The 27,685-nt window shown below is 42.9% G+C and overlaps 2 protein-coding genes across 2 annotated transcripts in view; both read right to left on the reverse strand.

Moving 5' to 3' along the window:
• Positions 1 to 286: 286 nt before the first annotated feature.
• On the reverse strand, positions 287 to 6,081 carry pdlim1 (PDZ and LIM domain 1 (elfin)). Its single transcript, XM_063491386.1, has 7 exons — positions 5,853 to 6,081; positions 4,665 to 4,816; positions 4,073 to 4,157; positions 2,884 to 3,068; positions 2,023 to 2,165; positions 1,763 to 1,880; positions 287 to 943 (listed from the first exon to the last, which is right to left on the reverse strand). Exons 1-7 carry the CDS (start codon positions 5,943 to 5,945, stop codon positions 757 to 759), a joined length of 963 nt encoding a protein of 320 aa, XP_063347456.1. The 5' UTR covers positions 5,946 to 6,081; the 3' UTR covers positions 287 to 756.
• Positions 6,082 to 11,513: 5,432 nt separating this feature from the next.
• The window catches only part of LOC134640339 (sorbin and SH3 domain-containing protein 1), a 39,729-nt gene continuing 23,557 nt past the window's right edge, over positions 11,514 to 27,685 (reverse strand). Inside the window, exons 15-28 of the mRNA XM_063492065.1 lie at positions 26,628 to 26,677; positions 24,602 to 24,780; positions 21,132 to 22,586; positions 19,924 to 19,988; positions 19,539 to 19,709; positions 18,885 to 18,931; positions 18,461 to 18,575; positions 18,186 to 18,311; positions 17,871 to 18,065; positions 17,142 to 17,663; positions 16,443 to 16,538; positions 15,316 to 15,503; positions 15,094 to 15,200; positions 11,514 to 14,769 (exon numbers count right to left, since the gene is read on the reverse strand). Coding sequence (XP_063348135.1) covers positions 14,702 to 14,769; positions 15,094 to 15,200; positions 15,316 to 15,503; positions 16,443 to 16,538; positions 17,142 to 17,663; positions 17,871 to 18,065; positions 18,186 to 18,311; positions 18,461 to 18,575; positions 18,885 to 18,931; positions 19,539 to 19,709; positions 19,924 to 19,988; positions 21,132 to 22,586; positions 24,602 to 24,780; positions 26,628 to 26,677 — 3,384 coding nt within the window. The 3' untranslated portion in view covers positions 11,514 to 14,701. The remainder of the gene's footprint in view (positions 14,770 to 15,093; positions 15,201 to 15,315; positions 15,504 to 16,442; positions 16,539 to 17,141; positions 17,664 to 17,870; positions 18,066 to 18,185; positions 18,312 to 18,460; positions 18,576 to 18,884; positions 18,932 to 19,538; positions 19,710 to 19,923; positions 19,989 to 21,131; positions 22,587 to 24,601; positions 24,781 to 26,627; positions 26,678 to 27,685) is intronic.

Genomic DNA, 27,685 nt, shown 5'->3' on the forward strand with positions numbered 1-27,685 from the left:
ACTCTTAAGACGAGGTCCAAAGACATTAGTTTCCCGTGTTCAGTGTTTATTCTTCAAAAGCACTTAAAGTTTTTTGGGTTTTTTTAACAAAAAAAAGGGGGGGGGGACTTTCTGAAGCCACAACTGTAACTCAAATCATTCTTTGTGTTTGAAAGTAATTTAATGATCATGTGGCACCCCTAATATTTGGAGCCCTACAATCATAGTGTCACTAAAAGAAAGAGAGAAAAAAAAAAAAAGCACCAAGGGACAATCAATAAACCAGGACGACAGGAGAGAATTTGTTCAAGCTAAAAAATATTTATTTGGCAATTATATTCAAATGTATTTTGCTGTATAAAACAATGTTTATTTATTTAATAAAAACTGTAGAAAACATTTTTTTTCCTTTAACAGGGATGGGAATATTCTGGCTTTCTTTTGCTTCCATGATTCAAAAGACGCTGAAATGTACAAACAGTATCAAAACATAGTGGCTGTCATTCAAATTATTTTAAATGATACGAAAAAAAGAAATGCCATCTTACAGTATTCGCTGGTTTTTCTTTCTTATAGGCCAAAGTTTTTGTGCAAATCAACATTTTCAAACACATAGTTCCTTACTGTCCTGCCTACCAGTGACAGTACTGAAGTATAGTGTGAAAGGAGACCAGTTCATAGTCTTACGAGTAGCATTAGCTAAATATTGTAAGTCTCGGTTTATGTCTTGGTGTCCTATAGTGGCGTGCAGTCCGAGGCTGAGCTCAGTGAGGGGAACTACTTGGGAAAGACTGTGACCACGTCGTAGCCCTCGGGTGGAGTCACTCGCTCGCGTGCGTGCGTCTCACAGTAAATCTGGTTCTCCACAAAGAAATGTCCCTTCTGTTTTAGGTTGACGTTGCAGTCTGTGCAGGTGTAGCACTCAGGATGACGGAACTTGTCCCTCAGCTTCACAATCATCCCTCTGAAGTGCAAATAAAAACAAAAATAAGTGAGAATGGCAGTGAGGGTCGCTGTCAAATAGAAAAGAGCATCCTCTGATCTAAGCTGATCAAGTTAGAAAACCTAAACATATTTACTTTTAGATCTCAAAGGTGTTTTGGAGAAAGATGAACATCAGGAAATATCTGAGTCAGAAATTAGGCCTGATTTATAATGTTTTGCTTGCCATTACATGCACGTTCCATGTTCCCACTTCCCAAAACAGCACAGACATGAAAATGTCAGAAAATGAAGTGATACTCTCGTACAGTATCTCAAAAAGGAAAGGACTGAAATGACCCTGTGGGAGAAAAGATTCGGTGTCGTATTCTGTACACTAGGATTTTATAATCTGGCTTTAACATCCACAACCACGTTGAAAATAATGGTAAGAAACAAAAGCAATTAATCTATTGCTAAAAAATATGCATATTATAAGCCAGCACTGGTGAACCCGTGGGTAGACCAGTTCCTGGTAAACCCCATACTAAGCCCTCGGCATGGCAGATTTAAGCAGAAGTTCCTAAACTCAGATCTTCTGATGGGACAGTGTGCTAAACATCTGTATGAAGTAAGGATTTTCAAGGATACTCTTAAAGGAAAAAACATTTATGAACCTTTCTAAAAATATAAAAAGCAAAATTAAAATATCTCCCAGCAGCAGGAATTAGGAAACAAGTGTGTTGTTGTTACTTCATTTGACCACAAGGTGGAGACACAGTATTTCTCCCAAGTGCTGCTAGCTTCAGATGAATACAATCTAGAGGCCTACAGAGTTCAATCTTGACCATAAAATACTTACACAATCCCAGATCCACATTTGTCACACATGGGTAACTTCTCTGTGTTCCCCACTGATGCTCCAACCTTTGTTGTTGGTGCTTTCACACTCCTGAAGCCTGATGGTTTATCCGAGTCACCTACAAACACCAAGAATAGACTGAAAATCTTGATTGGAACTAAAAGATAACAGTCTACCAAAAAGCAAACATTGTTTAAAAATAAAATATAAAAATCCCACATTGCCCCTTAAAGTAAATGGAAAAAGCATGGTATTAGTACCTGTCTCAAGAATCTCCTGAAGCACCTTGAATGAAGCAGACTGTCGAGGAGGCTCGTCAGACTCTTGATTCTCCTGCAGCATCTTATAGACTTCAGAATCTGCGACTATGGGCGGCCGCTTACCTGATGGCTCTGATGGAGCACTAGAAAGAAATTGGGCACGTTTCAGCAAGGGAAAAAAAAAATTCATATTCAGCAACAGTATTTTGACACATAATCAGACTGGCAGTAAAAGCCCAGGATATCACAGCGCCGATTCAGCACGAAAAACCGCCAATGAATAAACCTTCTCTTGTGTTTTACTTGTTTTAAACATGGACTTAAGTGACATCATTTTCTTAAGTCACTGGATTAGTAAATACTGGCTCCATCTGCTTGGAAGCAATATTCACACTTTAATGATTTGTTGAAGCACAGCAGTCTTTTGGGAGCTGGCCTGCTACTGTAAATTTAGCAGTTAGCAGTTAAAGCCAAACAGTGTGTACATGTACTTCTCCTCCAGAAAGGATTCAAATAAATCACAGTGTGTTTAAGAGGTTTTGTGTGTGTCAGTATTGAAGTAATCCTCTAAAACAAACGCAGTTCCAGTTTCCCAAATTCAAAATGAGTATTTGGATGATGAAAAAGTATATAAAAGTCTTTCACAGAGTATCCAAACAACCAAACAAATCAAAAAGGAAGATGTATGCAAATTCATTTTTCAATTAAATGGAAACATTCTGAATTTGAGCCACGATTTACTGAGTCTACTGCCCACAACGATTATTTACTCTGTGACCCAAGCAGAGCCCAGCTGGACTAAACTCACTCATCCTCACATTTTCAATACTGATTGATTGCCATCACTTAAGCCCATCTTACTTGTTGGGGGGGTCATTAGCTGTAGTAATGGTCTTGACTTCATCCACAGCTGAGTTGAAGTCCTTGATGTTCTCTGAAGAGTACAGCCCAGATGGATTATTGTACTGGTTAGTCACCACTTTGGAGCCGAAACCAGTGAAAGGCAGGGCGCTCCTGTTGTGGGTCGAGCCTATGTGTTTCACCTCCTGCAAAAACCAAGCTGCAAAAGTTAGGAGACTGCAATATTTATGAAATTTAAGCGTGATTGAAACAAGCAATACTCTCTGTGCACACCTGATGAGCTATAAACTAAGTTTTTTTTCTTAACTTGCGCATGTACAAACATGCAGTGTTTGCTAAGTGGGTTAGAAATATTGCTTAAGGTTTGAAAGTGACTGGCCTATTGTGTTTTAAGCTTCGCTTTCAATAACATTTTTCTTGAAAACAGACTTGGAAACTTTGCGCGGTTCTGTCTTTTTAAAGCAGCTTCCAGTCTGATACAAAGTCACACATAATTTAGCAGGATAATGACTGTGGACTCTGCCTTAATTATACCTACGTGGCTAACTTTAACGACAGACGCGTCATGACACTGGCATGCCATCACAGTGGGCATACAAATACCACCAAATCTAGCTCATGCTTCACAGTGGGAACACGGAAATGCCTCCAAATATAGCTCATGCTTCAAGCTTCTAAAAAGTGCAGAATCTCCCAGAGTCTCTGCGAGCAAGATGACTTGCGCAAAGGAGCTGACAAAACTTACATAAAACAAAAGAGTGAAGCAACAGATTCTAGAGAAGTGCTTGAAATATGTGTTATTATGTGTGTGGGAGAAAAAACCCCCCACTAGTTTTGTGAGTTGTGAAACACACACACACAGGGCCTGAGACACCGTTTCCTACATGAATTCATACTTTGGCCTCAACTTTCCACTCAGTGGGCAGGAACTGAGGCTTGCGTCAGGGCTTGGCTGATAAACTACTGTCTCCTAGGAAACCTCCTGTTGGTAAGTAAACAATGACTTCATCATGAACAGTAGTAGGATATAAATTAAAAAAAAAAAAAAAAAATCCCCAAGCCTTTGCAGGCATGGGGAGGGCAGCACTCTGGCTTCCAGAAACTGAACGGCTACTCGATTTCACTCTAAATGACAAAGCTGGAGGAATCACTTTTTTAAAGCTCATACAGCTTTGATGCTGACACACACCCGTGGTTCTGACGCAAGATTCATCTTGTAGGGATGCGTCTTCCCCTCCTCAGATGACAGCGGTGACCACAGTTTTGTTTCTGACCTGAGGAAGACAGGAAGGCAAAACAAGGCTTGAAAGATGATCTGAGGATTCAGTAACATAAAATGCCAGGATTGCCCGCGTGTTCCTGTGTATCAGCACGTGAACGCAATATTAGGGCTGTGTCTTTGAATGCAACAGAGCCCTTGCAGGCATGCTCATGTTCTTGTTTATCTTGCAGTTCAGCCCGTCCTTTCATGCATTCAATATGGCATCGCTTAATGGGAGCAAACATATGTGGTTCCAACCGTCTGTCAAATCCCTTTTGATACGACTCCTCAAAAGTCATCAGTCATGAGTAATTTACAAGACGACACAGCAGAGCGATGCGGGATTGCAACATGGTAAAAACCAGTAAAACAAACAGAACTGCTGTTTAAAAATCACTGAATAAACATGATGTCACTCGCTGAACACCTGGATTGCAGCTGAGCAGTCTCACATTACTCACTCTTTTTCTCCGAGCCTATGGCTATGCAGATTAGAATGGCACATTTAGACACAGCTTACCTGTCTATGGAGAGCACCATTTCCTCTATGCAGCCCTTTATCTTGTTCTGCGCCTCCAAGTGAGTCATGTTCTCTGTTGGTTCTCCATCGATGGCAAGAATTATATCCCCGATGCATAGATTTGCTTGGGCTGCTTTACTCCCGGGGTTGACCTACAACACAGGACATAGAAATTATAAAATTAGAAGCCACTTGTGCATCATAATTACGAATATATGGAAAACGCACCTTCTAATTACAGCCTAAAGGCTTCCAAGTCAAAAGAGGAGAGTGCCATTGTTTTAAACCTGACCTTAAAGAACCTTTAAGCAGCTGTCTTTGTTAACAGTAAACAGAAGTGAAGGCACTTGCAGAGTCAGGATAAAAGCTTCCTGGAGCCCAGATTCTCTATCTGAGATAAAGGCCTAAAGCAGGGAGAGGGACCAGTACAGTCCAGGAATTCCTAATCACTTTTCCATGGGTGGGGTGGCCTTACCACAGTAATAACCTTCACAAGAGAGGGGAAAAATGCAGTGTAGGCTCAGACAAAGCACACAGAGGAGTGCTTTGCTAGCTATAATCCGGTTCATTACTGCCACCAGAGCAGCACCCTGTATGAAGCTTAATAAAATCTTAGCGCTAATGAACACCAGTGAGGTGTGTCAGCTGTCAGCTCATGACAAAGAGGCTCCGATTGATCCATGGTCACTCAGTGATGTCAAAGCATGAGTTTAAACTTTTAAAATCACGCTTTAAATCTTAAGTAAATTCTTTAAGAGATAAAATATGACAACCATTGTTTGGGATTAGTGCATTTCTGGTTCGCCTATTATCAAACTACTGTTTTAAAGTAGCTTTAACTCTCAGTTAAAGACTGAAAAAAGATACATAAAATCACAATTCATCAGCAAAAATATATTTCACCTTACATAAAAATGTAAGTTTTTAAATATTAAGTGGGGTCCACGGACCACCGCGTTTGCTCTTTGAGGTAGAACTAGCAAAAATTGCCGCTAACTTAACTTTTAATTACAATAAACTGAGAAAGCTAAAGCTAGTTTAGCCGTTCGTTAGCCCTCCGGTTAACACAAGCTAACCGTTAATCGTCAACCAGCCTTCAGTAAAGTCGCGGGGAAACAATGAGAGGTGAGAGTCCAGGTGCGGTTACACTGAAATGCGGTGGAGAAACTAACAGTAAAACGAACTTACCCGGGAAATAGCCAGTGGCTGCTCGAAGTCCTTTCCCCCAACCAGCCTGAACCCCCAGGGGCCGGGACCCTGCAACGCCACACGGAGAGGCATGGTGTGAAAGTTTTGAAACAGAGCCGACGGTGGTTAAGGAGCTGCCTCAGACCTCTGGTTCACTTCCTACTGCAATATGACGTGGAGTAATCAATGGTCAAAAGTTTGAGGCTGACTGCAACTCCACCGCATTAGTGGAGGGGGAGGACCCTCGGATTACAGTTGGACGAATAGATTTTGAAGTTTCCTCCCTGATAAGTGAGAACGAAGATCGTGTATGAAGAAGATGGATCACTCGCGTACATATGTGTACTCGCGCATACGCCACTGACGTGCAGAATTGTGGGATTAAGCCACCATACTGGGTGAGTAAGCCCCTTGGACACAGCGACTGAGTAATGGCCATCATTTTCTTCGTCACGTGTTTATCTTATTAAGAAAATCTGAAGCAATGAAAATACTGTTGTGTGGCTTATGACACTAGTTATCAGGGTCCCTTCCCAGGGCTTCAACGCCTACTCACACCTTGCCCTAGGTGACCTCGATAGGGTGGGGCAAGCTCTCACAGTTGTTTCACCCTTATTTATTTGTTTGTTTAACCTTTATTTTATTTAACCATGAAGTCGTTTAAGATTAACATCATATTTTCAAGGGAAACCTGGTTTCAACCCCCAGAGATGGCAATGACCCACGCCTTTCTCCACACAACTCACACGATCAATATGGGTCCTTCAGGACCACCTCCAAAGAGGACACCGCCGTTATGGGTTAAATGCTTGGGAAACTCCACCTTTTGTTCTTAGAAAAGAAGAAATGTCTTGTATGAGGGCCGAAACGTCTTCACAAACTTAAAAAAAAAGACCAGTTGCCTTCTTTTTCTCAAGCTCTCAAGACCAACATGACCTGGATGACTGAGAATCTACACAGACATGGTTAGACTTGAACGTGACGTGTAAGTGATTTCAGGATTCACAATCTTTGCACTGCTAATGGCCGTATTAGTAATGCTGGTGTGATAAAGAGAATGCATGTTTGAGCCTGTAATTCTGCCTGGGGCAGTTAAAGCTCAATCAAGTCACTTTACATTGTTGTGATTATTAAAATCAAACTTTTCCTGGTACTGGTCTGGTGTTGAATGTGCAAGGATGTCTTTAGTATTGCTGCTAAGGTTAAAGGAGCATGTGAAGACTGAATCTGCGCTGGACTGGGAGTAAGTTGTTTCGTTTTGGCTGTGTTTCTGTATGGACAGCTAAAGTCAGCATGTCTGCTTGAAGGTGAACCACCATATGTGATGGATGAATCACATCCTGACTGGGCTTCAACACTTTGCTTGAGTCACTCTGAAGCACACCCTGCACACTCATAGCGTTACACTCGATTACAGAGAGTATAAACACAAGTGCCCGCATTAGCGGAGCATGATGGATCCAAAACACAAGCAGAGGATGAGGATTAGAAGGGTCAATCCTTCATAAATGCAGAAGAAAAATGATGGCAAAGAAAACATTTAGAGGAAAAAAATACTACAAGAAGTCACTAATTTTATTACATCTGTAGTTGTTATTAATTCCTGTTAATTATGTTTTTATCTTGTCACTTTAAGCCTTGATTATACTCAGACACGGGCAGCTGGAAACACCTCCTGCAGACTAGTAAATCCTGTTACCCTTCTTTGAAGTCTCTGCAGACGAGTCCACGTGGTCACAAGAACAGGCAGGCACGTGGATGTCTGCACAGCTTAGCGCTTTTGTAATTTTTACTTGTGTTGGAGTTTGTTTATTTTTTTAAGAGTGCCGATGTGAAGCATGCTATAGCTTGGTCCCAATTCAGTGACTGCATCCTTCCAATGCTGCAGAGGAAGAGGAAAGGACGGTACTGAACAGGCCAGGCAGATGAGTCTGGACACAACCGTGGTAACGTAAATGACAGAGGGGCAAACGTGCCAGTGTAAACACGCTCCCCTGCAAAATCCCAACTACACATTGCTTGTCATGGATGATGCTGCTCTTCAGTCAATTGCTGATTGGTTGACAAATGGGCCAAGTTCACCAGAAATGGGTTTCCATAGCCGAGCAGGTAGATCCACCAAGTGCAATGCAAAGAGTTGGATGCGGTGGTTGTAAAGCACCCCTCCATTGACCAGTGGAAACATGTTTTCTGGAGTGACGAATCACACTTCTCCATCTGGCAATCCAATGGACAAGTCTGGGTATGGCGGTTTCCAGGAGAACGGTATTTGTCTGACTGCATTGTGCATAGTGTAATTTGGCTGCACAGAGTCCTGACCTCAATCCAAAAAAACACCTTTGGGATGAATTAGAGCAGAGACTGTGGCCTTCTCGTCCAACATTAGCGTTTGAACTCACAAATGTGCATCTGGAAAAGTGGTCAGAAATTCCCATAAACACGTGTAAAACTTGAGGAAAGACTTCCCAGAAGAGCTGAAGCTACTATAATGTGAAGGGTGGGCTGACATTATATTTAAACCCTATGAATTAAGAGTGGGTTGCCACTCAAATTCATATGCATGTGAAGGCAGACTGGTGAATACTTCAAAGATCTTTATCCTATAACTTGCATTTTTTAAAGCTCGTTGTGCCTTGAATTACATTTTTTTGTTGATGTACATAAGGAAATGTGATTAATCTCTCTGTTTTTTTATTTATTGTTCTTTATTGGCACATATATCTACCCATAATCTTCGGCTCATCCAAATCGGGAGTCTATCCCAGCGGAAAATGTTAATTGATGACTATCCAAATACAGTTCATGAATAAATCACACCTCTAAATATCAGTACCATACAATTTCCTTATTGAAAGAAAACACTAACTTAAATTACAGTGGTCTAATCTTCCTTTATTAGCAGTAAGCAGAAGAAATTAATTTTTATATTAAGCAGCTCCACTGCAGTAGCTATGGTGACCCATTTGTTATCATCACATCAGATTGATTACTTCTGAAGAGACCCCCCGGACAGCAGCGTCTTTTCAACAGAGATTGCTTGATCTGCAGGAACTCCTTTAAATTCAGCTTGCCTTTTAGGGCCTTTCGTTTAATTTCTCTGGTGCTCTTGCTTCCTCCCCTGTCCAAAGACATGCATGTTAACTGGTGATTCTAACCGGGCTATTGGTGAGGGCTCGATAAGGTGTTTACAGTGTGTGGAATAAAACAAATCAAAGTCTAAAACACTTTGAGTGGTCAGTAATGCTAGAAAAGCATTACATTGTATGATGACAGCTGTGCTTTTGTGCACACCACAGCAATTTAACCACTGGAAGGCCACAGGCTCACTGTGTCCATGAAATGCTGCTGCATTAACCTAGAAGCTGGAAGCTAAAGGTGTTCAGGCAGGAACTTTGTGTTGTTGAACATAACTGAGACCCTTTTTTGGAGGAACTTGTAGTGTTTCCTCAGAATAATGAGGAAGATGTGAAGCACTTTGCCAACTCATGCTCTGCGGCTTGACGAACTGATCGGCCTGATTGCTCACTTTAAAAAAAACACAATTTAATTTTCATCCTCGTGGTGAATGACTGTGTAACACTGTGAAGATACTGATAAAACTCAGAAGTGCTGTAGTTCCTGTGTTACCGAGAAGATCCACAAAGTAATTCAGAATAACATCATATGAAATTGCAGGACACTGCCGATCCTCCCATTCAGTGAAGGTTGATAATACAGTAATGTAAAGTATTATCATTGCATTTGGTCAGCTACAACACCTAAGGTGACAATTTACTACTGATTCTTGGTATCAAAAGAGGCCTATGCTTGAATGTACAAATAAGAGGACCACAATTGATGGCAAGTATTAAAACACAAAATAATATCAAAGATTTTGCATCATACACTGTGAAAAAAAGAACTGTTAAGTTTGACCAAAAAATGGGAAGAAATTAAACATTCTTTGCTTTTAATTTAATTTTTCATTATTATTAAACTGATATTAAACAACAAAAAAGTGCAACTTTGCGATGACCACATTATTTTAAATGTAAGGACATTTCTCTGAAAGCAGAGAGGAGTGGTACCTCTTCGTGTTTTGGACCTCTCACAAGAGCTTCGGTTTGTTTTAGAGACGTCGGCCTGCCCTTGCGTCACCGTGTTATGTGCAAACTTACCATTTATGGTAGAGCTAAATCCCAGGATGTGGAATGTGCCGCTCCCAAAAACTGAATTCCTGCCAGAGGGCCTCTGCTGAAAGTGGAGGAAAAAAATAAAGGGGGGGCCAAGGCGGCCAAACTGAATGAAACACGTCCTTTCTTGTGGGTTTTGCTTTGTAATTTTAGGTATGCCAAAAAGTCTGTGAGCCTGTTTTAAAGTGACACTGTTATCAGTTCAAGTGGATATAGTGCAAGTGCTTCTGGCTGTTCTGTCAGCAGGACTCTGAGCGGCTTTCAGCATTTGTTCACTGTGATTACAGGAGTCTGACATTTATTGCTTCATTTCACCCAACAGCATTCACCCACCTCCTGAGTGCAGCCACAACAGTGGCTACATCAGAAATGATCATCAGATAACACAGCTGACGTTCAGCAGTCCAGAGGTGAACAGCTCCCCCTTCGACCCTGTCTTGTAGGCAAAGTTTGAAGATCTGCTTTTTCAAACCAAACAAACCAAACATAACCCACCGGCCACTTCATTAGTTACACCTGGCTGATACTGGGTTGGCCTTCATCTGGCACAGATTCAACAAGGTGCCGGAAGCATTCTTCAGATTCTGGTCCACGCTCACATGATAGCATCACACAGTTTACATCATGCAAATCTCCCGTTCCACTACATTCCCAAGGTGCTCTATTAGATTGACATCTGGTGACTGTGGAGGGTACAGCGAACTCACTGACATGTTCAAGAAACCAGTTTGAAATGATTTAAGCTTTAGGACACCGGGGCATTATCCTGCTGGAAAGAACCATCAGAAGATGGGTACACTGTAGTTTTTCAGTTTCCTGTTTTTAACTGTCAGCAGTGGGGCCTTCCGCTGCTGTAGCACATCTGCTTCAAGGTTTGATATGTGCTCTTCTGCATCCTTTGGTTGTAACAAAGTGTTATTTGAATCACTGGAGATTTTCCCTTTTTTAGATCATTCTCTGCAAACCCAGAGATGGCTGTGTGGGAAAATCCCAGCTGATCAGCAGTTTCTGAAAAACTCAGACCAGCCTGACTGGCACCTATAACCATGCTACATTCACAGTCATTAAATCACCTTTCTTCCTCATTCTCATGCTTGGTTTGAACTTCAGCAAGTTGACACGCCCCCTTCCCGAAATGTACTGAATTGCTGCTATGAGATCAGCTGATCAGAGAGTTATTTTAACTAGACAAAGAGGTGTACCCAGTGAAGTGGCTGGTGGTATATTTAGGACCCTGTGTCCAGAAAAACAATTTAACTTGGCAACTTAAGTGCATAAAATACTGTTAGTAATTTACTTTAAACACTTGAATATACAATGCTGAATTCATTGTTCGTCTTTGCAGGTTTTCTTCTATTACATTTTCTAAACCAACACTCTTTCTAATGAGCCAGGATGATAACTCACATGCTCACACACCCAGTACAAGTTGGCCAATGCTAAAAACGGACTCAGATTTTTGTCAAAAAACAAAACGGGCAACACATGCAATGGTTTAAATGGTTTATTAAATATTGCATAATACCGAACACAGCAGTGTATAGTATCTTTATTTTAATATTGTCAATGTAACAGCACTGCAAATTGAAGCAAACAAACCAAACCTGTTGCAGGCTGTGCGTCCGTTTTTCATGAGTGTTAATCATGTCGAAGCGTTATGTCACACTTTTAGGTTCTTGTACAGTAACAGACAAGTTCTTAGTAAATGTTCTCCCGTCACAGAGACTCGAACAAATGGGGAAAATCAGGGTTACATAAAATACGTCATGGATACATTTCAGTGATACTCCAAAAAAAAAAAGAAAAGAAAAAAGAAAACGAGGCACAATTTTTCAAACATAAGGCAACATGATCCTCACAAATGGCAGCGTAATGTTTAATCTTTCTGTGCTCAGTAACGCTCCACTCTGTGCTTTGCCAATAAAACAAAACAAAAAATCCTTCAGGCAAAATAAACCACTGCAAGTGACAGAGAGTTCAATCTGACACTCCTATTGCTCGCAGCCTATTTTTTATTTTACATATTTACAATCCTTCATTTGCCGAACTGATCAATAACGTTCTTAACGGTGGAAATTCACACGTTTTTTTTTTTACATGTTTACACTGCCTGCAACACATTCATATATTCATACATTCATACATCCCGTGACGTTTTACGGACACACAAAAATCACAGAAACAATCTATTGCCAATTGTTTTGTCACTAAACGAGTGCTTATTTGCCCATCGTGCAGTGTGTCTGAGAAGGAGCAAACCTCTCTCCGTCGCTACAGGATTCATTTCGAAAGGCGACAGCTCAGCAGACTCCCGACTAATCAACACTTTCATGAAGAGCTGGAGTTACAGAGGCGGAGGTAAAATAAAAAAAACAAAACACGCTTTTGTGATAAAATGAAATGCCTGAACATTAAAAACAGTGTGATAAAAAGGCAAACCCACACTGCAGTGTAATATATTCCGTGTTATATCTCGCTGGGAAAACATTCTTTTGCTGATGTTGGCAAAGTAGCGGTTGTGATCTGCACAGGAAGAAAAACCCAATCTCACAGGAAACACTGATTGTACTGACCTGGCTTAAATGAATGTACTTCATCAATTAATAAACTTCAGATATGACCTACGTGGTGGCCACATGCACAACTGTAGCTAACACATCATGGTGCAAAAAACAAAGACACTGTCGACATACGCTTCTAGATCTAATAAGTCTTATCTGTCTTATGTTTCTATACTTCAGCTTATCTTTCAGATTTTGTGTGTTCATAAACAGCTACACTGTAGGCCCTTTAATTAGAGTTTTTGGATAAGAAGGTGATGGCAGCGCTTCTCTGAGTTCCACTGCTCACTACCATCAATCTTCCCAACATAAAGTAAACTTAGATTAAAATACTTCTCTAGCAATTGCGCAACGAACTACCCCCGTCTGCTGCTCCGAGCAGGTCATAACAAGCACTAAGGTTTTTTTTTGGACACACTACTTGAAAGCTCTGCACGGCGCAGACACTGATGATGTGAGGAGTTTGATGAGAGAACTAGCAACGAAAACAATAGCTATCATCTTTCTGTGCGCGCTCGTGTGTTTGTGTGTGTAGGATCTATTCTGACACGTTACCGGATGTGATGGCGCTGGAGATGTGGGCGCTCTGTATTTGCAGGAAGACGGCTCTGACGCTTTGGTAGCGGAGATCAAAGCAATCTTCCATCGGCTATCGGCCATTAAAGGCTCAAAAAAGCGGCGTCATTACTTCTGTTTTCTTTAAGTTAAAAGTGCAATTATTAGGGTGTTGGCTGGCTGATAGTGTTTCATGCTCCAGTGTGATTTGTCAGTCTCTCAATGATCTTATAGTGCATGCTGTATTAATGCTGACCTTACAACTGTAGTCATTATGAATGAAAATATGCAGCCGTACATATACAGTTTTCTGTACGCATTTACATATACAATCATGTCAGTAAGGGCACGGTTAAAATCTCAATACGCTCTAAAAATCACTGTGATCATATACTAAGACACCTTGTTGGCTTTGACTTAAAACTTGAAAGAGTTTTAGGTCATCAGTGCTATTACACTGTTAGGAGGGATCTTCCTAAAAGACCAAACAGGAAGTTAAGTGCTACCACGCCTGTCCTGTGGTTGCTCTGAAGCTAGGCGTCTACCACCGGCTACCTTAAAGGCATCAATAATCAGCAAACACAGTTTTAAAATATACAAAATATAGGATGTGCATATACACAGTTTTTGTTTCACCTTTATGACACATGCAATAAAATCTGCGTGTCCTGTAATATGTGTTTGCAGTGGAAACTGAGAAAAAGAGAAGCCAGCAGCACACATCAACATTTTAGAGTTTCTACTCATGCTGTTAATAACTTCTCTGTAGCAACCTTTGGATAGAGAATGAAGGCAATACTGTATTCAATGTAACACATTTGGGCTACAATGAGTTGTGAATGCTGCGAGGCAAATACTGACTTTTCTGATGATTCAGAAAATGTGGAGGAAAATAGTTCAATATTTTAAAAAGGGTCATTTTACATAAGGCTTTAAGTATTTAAAGTACCGAGGGCACTGACTTTAAGCTGTTTTTTTAAGGGAACTGTCTGGTTATCAGGGTCATAGACTGATCATATTACAGGTTTACTTTAAGAAGCGAAATCGAATCAATTTCATTCACGATACCTGATTTACATCATACTTTGCCAGCTGTGTTAAACACCTCTGGCCCTGAAAGATCAAAATACATTCTGACTCCTCCCCAGGTCCAGTACAGGTAATAAGATCCGCTCCTTTTATCCATACACTGCTCTGCTGCCTGCCTCTAGACTGAGGTGCTACGCAAACTCTTGCATACTGTAAAATTACACACACACAATGAAAGCTATTACGTGTACGTCGAAAAGCTAATTTGCAGGAGGCTTTCACAGAGAAATTCCACGTATGGAGACCGATGACTTCTGTGGAGACGTGCGTAAAATGTGATGGAGGTGTTTGGGCAGTGAGCTGTCCCCGTCTTCGCCTCGTGCAGTTTGACATACCTCGAGCCGATCTGATCACTTTCCCAGATAAAAATATTCGCCCGGCTAAATGACTATTCTAACCAACAGCCATGCGCGGTAGTTATGACTTCCCAAGCTTGACAGGCAACCGTGTGTTACAGCCAGATTAGATAGCTTTACAGTTTCACCTCCTTCACGTAATTCCCCGGGAAAGTCCCAAACTGTTTTGTCCGCTTTGATGTACCTGTGGAGGAAAAGAAAGACGAACATTGATCAGATTCTTTCTCAGATTTAATGCTTACATGACCTCAGTGTTAGTACCAAAATAACCCCTTTGAGCTTTATTTAAAATTCTGTACAGGACCTGAGCATGCACACTGCACTCAATCCTCTGCTGTCATTCTTTAGAAACTCTATATATGAAGGAGGTGACACGCTGAAAGAACCCTGAGCATGCACATTGCACGCGTGCAGTCCTTTTTTGGCATTTTGCAGAAACCCTATATAGATTAATGTGACACACCGAGTGTGACCGCATCTCTGAGGAATCTAGGCCTGTGACACATACCAACGAACCAGCCGTCATCGCACTTCTCCATGACGCTGACGAGATCTCCCTCCTGCAGCTCCAACTCATCGTCGTTTTGCGGCACGTAGCTGTACAAAGCCTGAAATCTGGAGCGGCATGAAGAAGGGAAGACACAAAGTGTGAAATCAGCAAATCTAGGTCTGTCTTTACCAAGAATATTAATAAGAGTCTGAAATGGAAAGTGAAACAGATCTTACTCACATTCCACAGTTCAGACGGCTCGGCTCCGGGCTGCTGCTGTGTGACTGGGGTTGCTGGGAAATGATGAGAGATTGTTTACTGGGGTGGGGGTGCAGTCTATGAAGAGAGTCATTATGGTGGTGGGACAGGGTGCTGCAGTACCTCACCGAGGTCTCAGCTATATTCAAGATCTCATTACACACTGCCTCCTAGTAGTAGTAGTAGGTGAAGTCGTCAGAAAAGAGAGAAAGACCCGGCCCACCGAGAGTCCCGGAGGACGCCGAGGTGAAGGTGAGGAGGGGAGGTGAAGAGTTAGAGAAGGGGAGGTGAAGTGCAAGACAGGAAGGTAGGTCCAGTGAGTAGCAAGACAGAAAAGGATGTGATCCGTTAAAAGCCAGGAGAAAAGGTAGAGGGGGTGTTGGCCCAACCCGGGAGAAGAGGCATGAAAAGGAAGGTCACCAGTAGGAGCATGTAGATAGGAAACATGAAATATTAGTTCAGTTGTACAGGATATAAGGCAGTATGTGCATGCAGTATTAAAGGTGGGCTGAGAGGTACAGCTCGAAGGAACAAAATAACCTATCGGCTTTGCTGCTGAAAGCTCTGTGAGCAGACTGATGTACATTCAATATACAGCTCAAGTCGGTAGCCTGTTAGCTTAGCCTGACAACTTAAAGGCTCAGGCTTATACTTAATGATAAAGCCAAACAGAGTCATTTAAGAGTAGCTTCACATAATTTTCTTAAAAAAAAACCCCCATCTGTGTTTTGATCGGCCATGCTGCATTTTAAATTTTGACATAAAGACTACATATTAGAACAATAGCTGTGCTTTAGAGATGCTGGTGGAGAATTTTATCAGCTCTGGATACATTTCATTTCCCCATTTTTTTGGTATTTATGCTAAGCTAGCTATAGCGCCTCCGTCAGCTGCAAAAGGATTGATATTTAAATATAACTTCAGCAGGAGAGTAAGTTGAATGTCTGTTATATCATACGTCTAATATGTATGGGAGTTCAAGGTGATGTGAGTCAAATCGATCTGTTAAGGTGGTATGTTTAGGATGGCACAAGATGAAGTCAGGTAACAAACTACACATGCTTTTTGTAAACCTTTAACAGGTTCAGGAACACTTTCTATCACCTTACCGCAAATGAGTTAACATTGTTGTTATCTTGGATATCAAACAGCATCACAGGGCTTCTGGTGCTTCGTCCATGATGGTCGGCCTCATTTTTTACAAACTGTAACACAAAAAAAGGAATTCAAAATGAAATCCTTGCACTGCATATCAACGTGCTGCGAATATGATCAAACACCAGCTTGAGTCAGGTTTCCTGCAGGTGGATATTTCAGCTTCACGGCAGCTTGTCACTGTCCAAAAAAAACTTCCAACCAACAGAAGCATCTAACTTGTCAAGCTTGTGCACGGAACAACAACATGCATCTGTATGCTGAAATTTACAGTATAAAAATAGGAACTTATTATTATTGCAGATCAACCCTGGAAATGCAAACACACTTGTCTTACAGTTCTCTGCAACTAGGAAATCTAAGACTTAATACATAAGCGCTCAAACACAGTAAACCATTTGCATATTAGTGGCTCACACACAACACCATGCAGACTTGCATATGTAAGCAAAGTGACCAGTTCAGTTACTGTCTTTAAAACTGAAACCAGCTATAGGCTAAAATCACCTTCAGGTCAGATCTACCAGTTAGTTCTCCACAAAAATGTCTGCATCAGTACTCAAGAAAATCTACTTTAATGTCTCAAACTGTGGCATAAGCCTGTGTTCCAGAGTGAACTTCAGATGCAACACCACACACCATGCAGAAGATACCTCTGCAGGGCTATTTCGCCTGCTGCCCGGGCCTGCGCGGCCCCTGTCCCCCTCTGCGCCTTCCCCCTCTGTCAATTCCTTCTCCCCCCTCAGCCAGCACTCCAGCACCGGCCCACTGCTGGGGCTCACACTGCGTGACACATGTGGGGAGGAAGGAGAGAGCAGGAAGTCCTCCCCTTGAGGTGGGGTAAATGTGAGGGAGGGGGTGGTCGAGTTGGGTCTGGGTGGGTAAGGCGGGGGTAGAGGGGAGGCGGATGGGGAGGCCATGGGGGAGACGCAGTATGGGCTGCCAGTGATGGGAGGCACGGGGCTGGCAGAGAAAGGTGGGGGCAGGTATTCGCCCCAACGGTATGACACAGTGGGCAGTGGTGGCAGCGGAGGAGTGGGAGCCGCAGGGGGACTCCCACCTCCCACAGTCAGGGAGATCCACTCAGAAGAGACAGCATGGACCTCAGGGGACACAGAGCGGCGGGGGGAGCGAGGGAGAGGCAGAGGGGAGGTGGTCAGACGATTACGGTACAGCTTTTTAGGGCATGATGGAGACAGAGAGAGGAAGAGGGGTAAGAGAAAGAAAAAGCAAATGAAAGATGTGACAAAATCTCTACACAACACAAATTAAAAGGTGGGTGTCGAGGTGTGTGTAGAAGGAAAATCATTTTTGGATATTAAAAGCACACAGAGGTGGTGGTAAGAGAAATTGCTCAGTGATCAGTGTGTTTGAGTCCCTACCTGTGGTGAAGCATTGGTGCTGCGCTGAGGTGAATGGCTGACAGGTGGATCCGGGTACTCCACCCCGTTTTTGACCCGTGGTCGTTTGTGAACTTCTACATAGGTGACGGGAAAAATGCCTTGACGGTTGGTGCCTGAAATTTTGCCCTCATACCAGTTCTCGTCAACTCTGCGAATCAGTGTAATCCTCTCTCCCTGAACACACACAGGCAGATCCACAAATCAGATTTTTAAAAAATCCTTTTTTGGATTAAAAGAAAAAGGGAATAAATACCCGCTAGTTAATAGTTTATAATAACTCTTATTAAGTCACACCTTTCTGAAGGACATTTCCACCACTGTGTCCCCAGTGAAGTTAAAGCGGGCGACAGCTTCTCCATATTCCAGCACCTGCACTGGGGCACTTTTCTTTGGCTGTGCTTTCTCTGTCGGGGGGAGGAGCTGTGCAAGCAGACAAAAAACCCAAAAGTGACCAACCAAGAATATGAAATAGGGCAGAAATTGTTAATAGAATCGATTCTGAAATGCTTTAAAACGCAGTGAGACATGAACTATGAGTCACAAATAACACACATTAACAGGCAATATACCTCAACATAGCTTCGAGGGAAAATACCAACTCTTCCATGATGTTCACCTTCATACCAGTTCTGATCAACTTGTCGAATGATGTACACAATGTCTCCCTTCTGAAATGGCAGCTCCCTGAAAATACAAAACCAACACACATTTAGAGATTAACCTCTCATAGTGTAACAAGATTGAGAGTTCGCTTTGAGGATCACATGGGTGGAATATACAGCATCACTTCACGGTCAAATGGTGGTTTTCTGTGATTGTTACATTTTTTTGGCACTACTTTATTAAAAGTTGAAAAAATTACTTAATTAAGGTCCACTAGGCAGATATTTAACTCAGTGGTGGTGTTCTCCTTGCTGCTGCATTGACCTTCAATGCATTATGGCGTTTTCTATACAAAATATATACATATAAATTCTCATAATTTCCACTTACTTTAGAGTTTCTGCTCTGAAGTCAAAGCGAGCCATGGCGGGCGTTTTCTGTGTAGATATATAAAAACAAAAATAAACGTCTGTGACTGTTACTATTTGGCAGCAGCTACACCAGTGTTATTCTCTGAATCGCACTGAGTGAGTGAAAGTTTCCCTGAAGGCTAAATACCTTAAATGCCTCCATCTTTGTTCTTTTTGGCTACTACGCTCTCTGGGCTTTGGCATTTATGTGCGCTAAGAAAAGCTTTTCCTGGAATTTGCTGTTAGCTGTAAATCTGCACTGGCCTCTCTGAACATAAATATTCTAGCAATGAGAAGAATGATATGTTTGTGACTGAAAGGATGACTTGACCTCGGGGGCATGCTCAGTTAGAAGTTATTGTGTGTAATGTGCAAAACAGCATGCATGCCCTGCCACTCTGGACGTATAGCTGGTAAACACAGTCCACTCTGCAACTTGAATCAAAATGTATATGGGAAATATTCCAGTGATAAACAGGTCAAATGTTGCCTTCTATCATGAATTTTTGACCAGGAGTGGAAAAGCCATCTGTGCCTGCAGAGACCTCCCCCACAGCCTGACTCACAAAGTGACAAAGCATCTGCCGTCTTTCTTCCTGCTTACACAAGGATAAGACACTGCCGTGTATTGTACCTCTATGCCCGATTTCCTTTTCTCTGTGTTATCTGTGATGTTAAGCAGGTCTCCAAAGCGCTCGTTGGTGATGAACTGGTGGTGTGTGGGGACAATGCTTGTGTGTCGCCTCGATGCTGTGTCAGCCTCTTCCTGTTCCCGCTTCAGCCGCCGCTGCTCCTCCAAGATTTTCTGCCAGGAAACCAGACTGAACTGTTTGCACCCTCCAGATATGGGTCTCTACTCTTTTATTCACAGATCCTTTGTTAGGCATAACACTCATGTTTCACTCATTCAGAACACAATAAAATTTATCAAAGTATTTGTGTTCAGAGGGTTAATTCATGAATTTTCTACTGAGAGACATCAGCTATGAAAGTTTGGATTAAATTGGAAGAAAATTCACCTCTTTGTCCCCATGACGCCTCCTCAACACTTCATCCTGGCTTTCTCCGTGAGCTGGGGAGGAGTCTGAAACAGAAACCGTGAGGCGATTATCCCGTGAAGCGTTCTCACTGACCACCTCAAGGCCAGCTTTCAAACAAAAGAAGATGGTATTGCAGAAAACGTTCAATTTAAGTGAAAAAAATCTCAAAACTACACAAAAAATATAACCATGCATGATTTAAATAAAAATCTTTTATTTTTGCACCCACTAAAACAAACAGCACACACACATTAAAAAAAAGAAAATCCTGCATGCATGTAGGAATGAACACAGAATGACCCAATGTGTGTTCATGACAAAGAAAAAAAGAAATGCAGGAAAGAAACAATGTAACCTACTGTGTCATGGTCAAAATAAATAAACGTGACATCATGACTTTACCGATGTTGATCGACCAACCAGCATCCACTATTTTACTAAAGAATCCTTTCAGTATTGCTAAAACCGCCGTACCACCATAGATGTTTCATTTTGTGTCCGAGTGAGGGCCACAAGAAACAGCTGTTAATGCTTCAGGGTTTCTATCAGATGCTCAGAGTAGCGTCTGTTATATGAGATAAGTTAAAGCAGGAAACATCCTGACAGGCTAAGGAATGAAACATGGTAGATGTGGACAGTCCCAAAAAGCAGAGAGGGTACAAAAATGGACACAATAAGACATCAGTTTGAGAAAGCCTTTGCTCTGTTAAATGCCTAAATATCAGAGTCAATTCCTAGAAATGTCGCTTTTACATAGGATGGGCATTTCAATGCAAGGTAATGCATTCAAAGTTTAACATTACATCGCATAATATAATAAAATACTGCTTGTTTTCGATGTAATGCCTATGCAGACCTACGCAGCATGCAAACAACTCAAATCTGATGTCCAGGGATTATATACATTACCAAAAGCTTCCTGAACCTCCCCTACAGTCATTGAAGTGTTTTGATGCATTTGTGGGACCATACTCATTGACAGTGAAATGGAAGGGCACCGAACAGCACACTCAGAATGAAATGGAGAGTTCCCTGTCACTTTGTAAACACACCACACAGACTGGAGATGGAAGGTGGTGGCATTGCTTTGTGGAGAAAAGGGACACAAGGTGAAGATAGAGTCAAGATAAATGAAAGACCACACAGGGAGGGAGGGTGACAAGTGGTGAAGGGATGGAGATAGCCACCTCTGCGGTGAGCTGCCAGCGGCTGCAGTAGGTTCCCGTTGGCGTCCAAGCCCTGCCCGTTACTCAGGTAGCCAGTGTTGTTTTCCTCTCCGTTACTCAGCCTCTCCAGAACCTCCAGGGAGGACAGACGCTGAGGGATGGAAGGTCTGAGTTCAGGCGAGAGACTGATAGGCCTCTGGGTGCCCGCTGGCACCCTGGTGGCTAACAACATCCTCCGAGTCTGATGGGACTGTGGGTTCTTCCGTAACCTGAAGGGAGCAGGGCCCATGAGGAAGAGGTTTCCGGGTAGTGTGGTCTTCTTCTCTGTGGGTGGCTGCTTCTCCTGCTGGTTCGTGGCCTGCTGCCTCTCATGCCTGAGGATAGTGGTAAAGCGGGTGTAGGAAGCTGGGCAAGAGCCTTTGCATTTGCTGGGTTTGAGGAGGAGTTGATTGTTCAAGTGGTGCAGGAGGTGGTGGTGGTGGTGGTGGAGATGGTTGTGTTGTGGAGGAGATGCTGTAAGCATCACTGAGGGGCTCTTTGATTCACTGATGTTTTGGTGATTTAGTTCTGGGGAAATTTCTCTCAGAATTTGTTCAACTTCTGCTTCTGTGTTACAGGGGGATTCAGTTCTGCTGTCATGTCTGTCCTCAGTGGAGGAAGCAGCCTCCTCCACCATCACACTTTCTGGTGACATGTCCTCCTCCCCAGAGCTCTTGCCCTCCTGCTCGTCCAGGTTGCAGACATCAGCCTGCGTGTTGTTGGCCACTAAAAGGGACTCCGCTGACACTGCAGAGGCCATGTAGAGGTGGGCAGGGCTGTGGCTGGGGCTGTGGCTGCGGCTGGAGTGCAGGATGGGCAAGGAGGAGGAGCGGCTGGGAGCCGAGGTGGTGCGCTGGATAATCATTTCAAACTCGTTGACCCGTGAGGATACAGTATCCCGTGGAATGCTACCCCCATCATCTGCCTCTGACCTCTCATCCCCGTTGTCCTTTGGTTTTTCAAAAAGCGAGGTCAGGCTACGGACACTGCCGTGTGGGCTGCAGCCGGTCGAGCTGGGCCGCTGGATGTGATGCATGGTCCTGTACAGGCTGGAAAAATCTGATGCGCTTCTCCTAATTGCAGGAGAAACATTTCTGAGACCATCGCCACACTCACTCCCACAGCTGGACCTAGAATCTGAATGTTGGGCCTCGGCTTCAGCACAGTCTGTGTCACATTGCCCCGTGTAGATATCCTCACAGCTGTGGGCCTTTGGGTGCCTGGCATCTTTAGTCCTGCTTTCCTTACTGTTGCCACAGGGTGGCAGCAGTTTGGGCTTAAACTTAGAGGGCAGGATTTGGGGTATGCAGGCTTTGGCAGCAGATAGAGGCTTCTTACTCTTACATTGGTTACCTATTGCATTACTGGCAAGACTCGATCGACTATTTACAGAGGAGCAGGGTGAAATTATATAGCCATTCCCACCTTTATAATCCACTGGCAAGCATGCAGGACAACAGAATAAACAACATATTAGATTACAATGGTCACAGGTTTACACACATACACACTAAAACAGTCAGGCACAGTTCTAAAATAAAGACCAAGTTCCATCAGAAGTTGATGAGAAGAGGAATCAGACTTGATGCACTGTGCATCAAGTAATATATGACTGTTAAAAAGCTAAAAGCTAAAAAACATGGTGCTGCAGCAGAGGATAATGTTTTACAAAGATAGAACTAGCAGATCCCCCGTTTATCAGTATCACTGCGAACAGCAACATAATGAGTGAAACAGGAAGTATCAAAAGGGTAATATAACATGAAATGTTATGTGATGTCGGAGGTTATAAAGGACTCACTCAACAGGGACTACAGTAACTGACATTTTAAAAACAAACAAAGAAGAATGCAAAACCTTTCTGTTATCTATTTGTATTCCAGTAAGCAGTAAAATTATCCTCCATTGCGTTATCCTCCTACACAAATCTCCTCTCCTTTTAGCAATTACACAGACGTCTACAGTGATAAATGGCTGCTGGCACCAGTGCTAATACACCGCTCCTCCTACACGGCTGCAAAAAAACAACAAAAAAAACTATTCTGAGTCGACCTGCACAGTGAAAAATGAAAACCTATGAGAAATACTCATGTCAGTTCCTGGCTATACTAAGCTTGTGACAGCACTACAGATGGCACTGGGAAATGACACAACGCTTTCGCATGCTGCGAGCCACTTCTGTAGCATGAGTGACCAATCTGTCGTGTTCGTATCTGCCAGGAAAAACACACGCACTGAGGAAGTTAACTTGATATACTATCCAAGTCATATGGCAACTAAAGAGTTACCATTCAGCCCACAAAAAAAGCCCAGAAGGAGGCTCCGTTCTTTGAAACACAAAGATATTTTTTAAATTTTATTTTAAGAGTGCAAGGCAGAAACACATGATGATGAAGTGTTCCTTGCACTTGGTTATGTCTTCGGGCTTGTCTACACTCTACCTTCTGTGTCTTAAATAGAAAGAGACTCTAATGATCAAGGTGGCGCCTCAGGCGGGAGGGTGAAACAGGAGTGTGGTAGTCAGTTGACTGGAGAGCCAAATTTATTTACCACAGTTCAAATTATTAAAAGTCAACACAAATTGGTCCAGAACAGCAGATGTAAATGGCTCTTCTTTTATAGGTTTCCTGTAACAGTCATTTTTAATGGATAATACATCAAACTTTAACTATTGGTGGGCAGTTTATAATCTGCTATGATCCCTAGTGTAATGTACTGACATGTACTGGGTCAAACTGCCCCTTACACTCTTTTTCTTACATCTCTTCTTCTCTCCACCCGAGTGTTTCTCTCTCTAGCCATGTGCGCAGGCATTCCAGCCTCTGACCCCACACTGACAGCTGACTTCCTCATGCCTGCCCACCCTCTGTGTCCTTTCTGTTTATCTCAACCCTGTCTGGCTGGGTTGTGAAGAGCAGAGCTCGTTTTATCTCACGCGTATCTCCTCGTCCATCCCCTCACTGGCCCTTAGCTCCCTGGCGCTGGAACGCTCTGGAGTCTTGCCCTAAGCCTGCCTAGCGACTGGCAGCTCACAACTGGAGCAAGGGTGGGTGGGCGGGTGGGAGAGCCCCAAGGTTAGCTTCCATCGACTTAACAAGACAACCTCACTCCCTCCGTGAGTTTTCCAAAGCAGATACAGTACACGCTTGATGAAAACATCCATGGCATTAAAAGCTTCTGGGGGAAATGAATGCTGTGAGGTGATTGGCCAATGCTGTGTGGTCTGGGAGCAAAGAAAAATGTGTGAATTCCGACATAAAAGTAAACAGAAACACATGTATCCCTGTCTGATGATTTGAATGGTCCAGCATCACCGCCTCTAACTGATTGGTTCTGTCTCGGCAGGAGAGGCCTTTAAAGGCCGGCTGAACTGTCTACTATGTCCACATACATAAACATACACACACCTGCTTTTTTTACTGGCCACATATGTGAAGTAGCTGCTATCCTACCTTTAGAGGAGGAGGAGCTGCCAGGGCGCTTGTTTAGAGCCCGTAGACCTTGCAAGGGAATATCGCCGCCCTCTAGGACACTCTTGTAAACATGACGGTCACATTCTGGAGCCACAGGCTCACCAGTAGATGATCCTCTGTCCTTCTCCACCTCGCTGTGTCCAGACTTGCTTGAGGAGCTAGACAGCAAATAACAGGAACGCAGACAGCTAATTAAACACAGTCAATTTCGTTCAGCAAGAGCTGTTGTTGAATGTTTTTATGATAGCCAAAGGCACACAAATTGGGTAATGGGCTGCCATATGGTTCTTATTTAGCATATCTTGAGGTAATTCCTGTCTTCGCAGACTTGTGGGAGACGAAATAACCAGAAACAGAAAAAAGTTAAATGAGAGAGGGAGAGAGAAAGGCTGAATTTGGAGGCTGATGTTGAGAGAAGACACTGGCTACAACAGATATCTTGGCATTCTAGAGAGGCCAGCAGCAGAGATTTCTATAAATATTCTCCGAACATTCCCACATGGTACATCAGCCCCTGCCATGCACCTGTAAGACTCTCAGGTTAACTCTCTTTCCCATGCTGTCATGTGTTACTCATGTTGCTTCTCTCTCTGTACAAACAATCCTCCCGTTTAAAGAGACGTAGTCGCCAATAACATCTTGGTAATATAAAAACCCATTCAAACCATAGTGTTTAACATCTGCAGTGCTGCCAAGCCAAAGTTTTACATACTTGCGAATACCTCAACAAGAAGCTCTTTCATAGCTGTCAGAGGAAAAAAAAATATGTGCGCTGCTGGCTATACAGAGCCATTAAAATCACGTTGGCTCTAGGTTACTTGCAAGAATTCACATAAATGGTCTCCAGGAAATGTACAGTACAGGAGCCATGCCAGATTTAGGAGAAGAAGAATCTCTGGGGAAGGTTCAAGGAAAATCAGACACCACTGTGACGCTTTAAAAGCAGCAACACTTCCTGCAGGTTAAAAACAGTAACCCATTTATCTGGAATGATGAGGATTTCCATGAAATGCAAGTCATTGTGTATGTACTGCTACATCATCACAAATTTCTATTTTATACGTTCATTAGATCAGTTTTTAATAAATCTATTTCTAAGAGAATAAGATGCACTCCCATGTGCTGTGCTGCCTCAAAACATACACAAATTTGCTTAGCGTGAGTCTAATGATGCTATTTGGGCAACACACAGCTCTTGAAAAGTCTTCAACTTCAGACAGAGTCAAAAAAGTAAAAAAAAAAAGAGGACTGCCATAAACATATGCGCCTTTGAAGGAAGTCAGTTTATGAGCTGAGGTTTCCCTTGAAAACTTTTGGGTGAGTGAAATTCCACTCGGCTTTCATCAGCCACTTCTTCCTTTCAAATTAACAGCAAATCAGTGGATTAAAAAGCTGGGGTACAAATCTCTTTTGCAAATGCTTGGCCATGATGACATAATGATTGTAGCAGATGGAAACTTCTGGACTGTAAGCGCATGACAGTGACTATTACTCATACCTAAATTCCTAACATTTTATTACACAAACAGAAAAGACAGCATGCCAGTCTCGCCAGACAAAATTAAAATGATCAAAAGCTTTGTCCTAATGTGAGCTAACATCATCTCTCATAATCCAGTTGCTCATCCTAGTTCTGTACACACACTGGAAGGGAGATAACGGTTTTCTGAGTTATGCAGCAGCTGGGCAAGTTCCCTCTATCCCAGTGACATCCAGGTTGCTGTCTTTAAATAAATCACCACATAGCAGCCATGTCTCGACACCACAACCACCCACCCCCGTAAAAAAGAAAAACGGACAGAGGACACACTGTTCTGGTGGCTTTTTGCCTTATTAACAGGATCTCCTCAGGAAGCAGGAGTCTCCCAGTTGTAGGCGGGCGACCTCACCAGGGTGGAGAAATCTCTCATTGACATTTATACCCATAAGATGACTTAAATAATAATCTACACACTGGAAGGAGGACGCACAAACATTAAAATAAGGAGGAGAGGCATCGACTTACTACTGCTGCAGGTCGGAGGCTGTTTCCAAGGGGCTGAAAGAGGGGGCACTCTGCAACAAACCAAACAAAGAAGTCATTGATAGATCCACAGGAAGGTCTCCTCCAGCTAGAATAGAGGCAGCAGCATTAGCTGTGGCCAGATTCTCTCTTCTCCTCCTCTCTGTCGTTCACTCGCTGCTCTGCCGTTTCTGTCTCGAGCACCCGGGTTTCAGAGCTTCTCTGGTCTGGCTTGGCATGGAGGAGTAAGCGTGTGTTTTGGCCTGCATGCAAGTTGGAGAAACAAGCGGCAGTAAAGAGAGTGGAAGGGAGGGGGGCGGTGGGTGGGCGTGCATCGGTCAGGGGGCGCCCATGCGGGGAGGGGGCTGTCACAGGCTCAGCCAATGCGCTGCTGTCTCCCGGTGAAGCCATCTCTTTTGTCTGATATTGAGTCGCTCTCATTATCACTGGACCAGACCGAGGGACAATTAACCAGCTGGTGGTGCAAGAAGGCCAAATTACACACACACACACACACATACACATATACACGCTCAATATTCAAGCTTGTCAAAGAAAAAAAAAAATACAAATGCACTGAAACGACATATTATAAAAGAAACAGGTAATTATGTTATAAAGACAGAGAGCAAAAACAAAAGAAACACCACGTGAAGCACAAAGCGAGTGAAATGTTTAAATAAATGTAAGAGTAGCTGTTTTTAGTAGCTGCTGTTATCTCCAAAACATATGGGTGTGGGTGTATTGGGGGATCATTCATGCAGCATGGTCGCACCAACATTTTGAATAGTTTACAGCAGACTAATTTTAGCACACTGTTTCTGTTGCTTTCCTCTTTTCGGACGTCACAGCAGGCAAAAATAACAGACGTGACACGGGCACTATGAATAAGAGCACAAGTGTTGTTTGCAAATACGATTGCACAATCCCTACCCCAGCCAGCCCGGCCTTGCTGTTAATGCCACATCCACTTCCCCGTGGCACGACCTAGCGTCCGCTTCCCACACCAACGACCAGACAAGGAACATTCTGAACAGCTCATTTGCCACAACATGCCTTTC

The sequence above is a fragment of the Pelmatolapia mariae genome, linkage group LG13 (genome assembly GCF_036321145.2).
Source record: "Pelmatolapia mariae isolate MD_Pm_ZW linkage group LG13, Pm_UMD_F_2, whole genome shotgun sequence".
In the NCBI taxonomy this organism is placed as follows: Eukaryota; Metazoa; Chordata; class Actinopteri; order Cichliformes; family Cichlidae; genus Pelmatolapia; species Pelmatolapia mariae.

Bases quoted from the DNA above. Each gene is read 5' to 3' on its own strand.
- pdlim1 (XM_063491386.1), bottom strand. From the start codon at position 5,945: ATGCCTCTCCGTGTGGCGTTGCAGGGTCCCGGCCCCTGGGGGTTCAGG. The intron at 3,069-4,072 runs GTGTGTGTCAGC...TGGTTTTTGCAG, and splicing joins ATCTTGCGTCAGAACCACGG to GAGGTGAAACACATAGGCTC. The intron at 1,881-2,022 runs GTACTAATACCA...TGGTGTTTGTAG, and splicing joins TCAGGAGATTCTTGAGACAG to GTGACTCGGATAAACCATCA.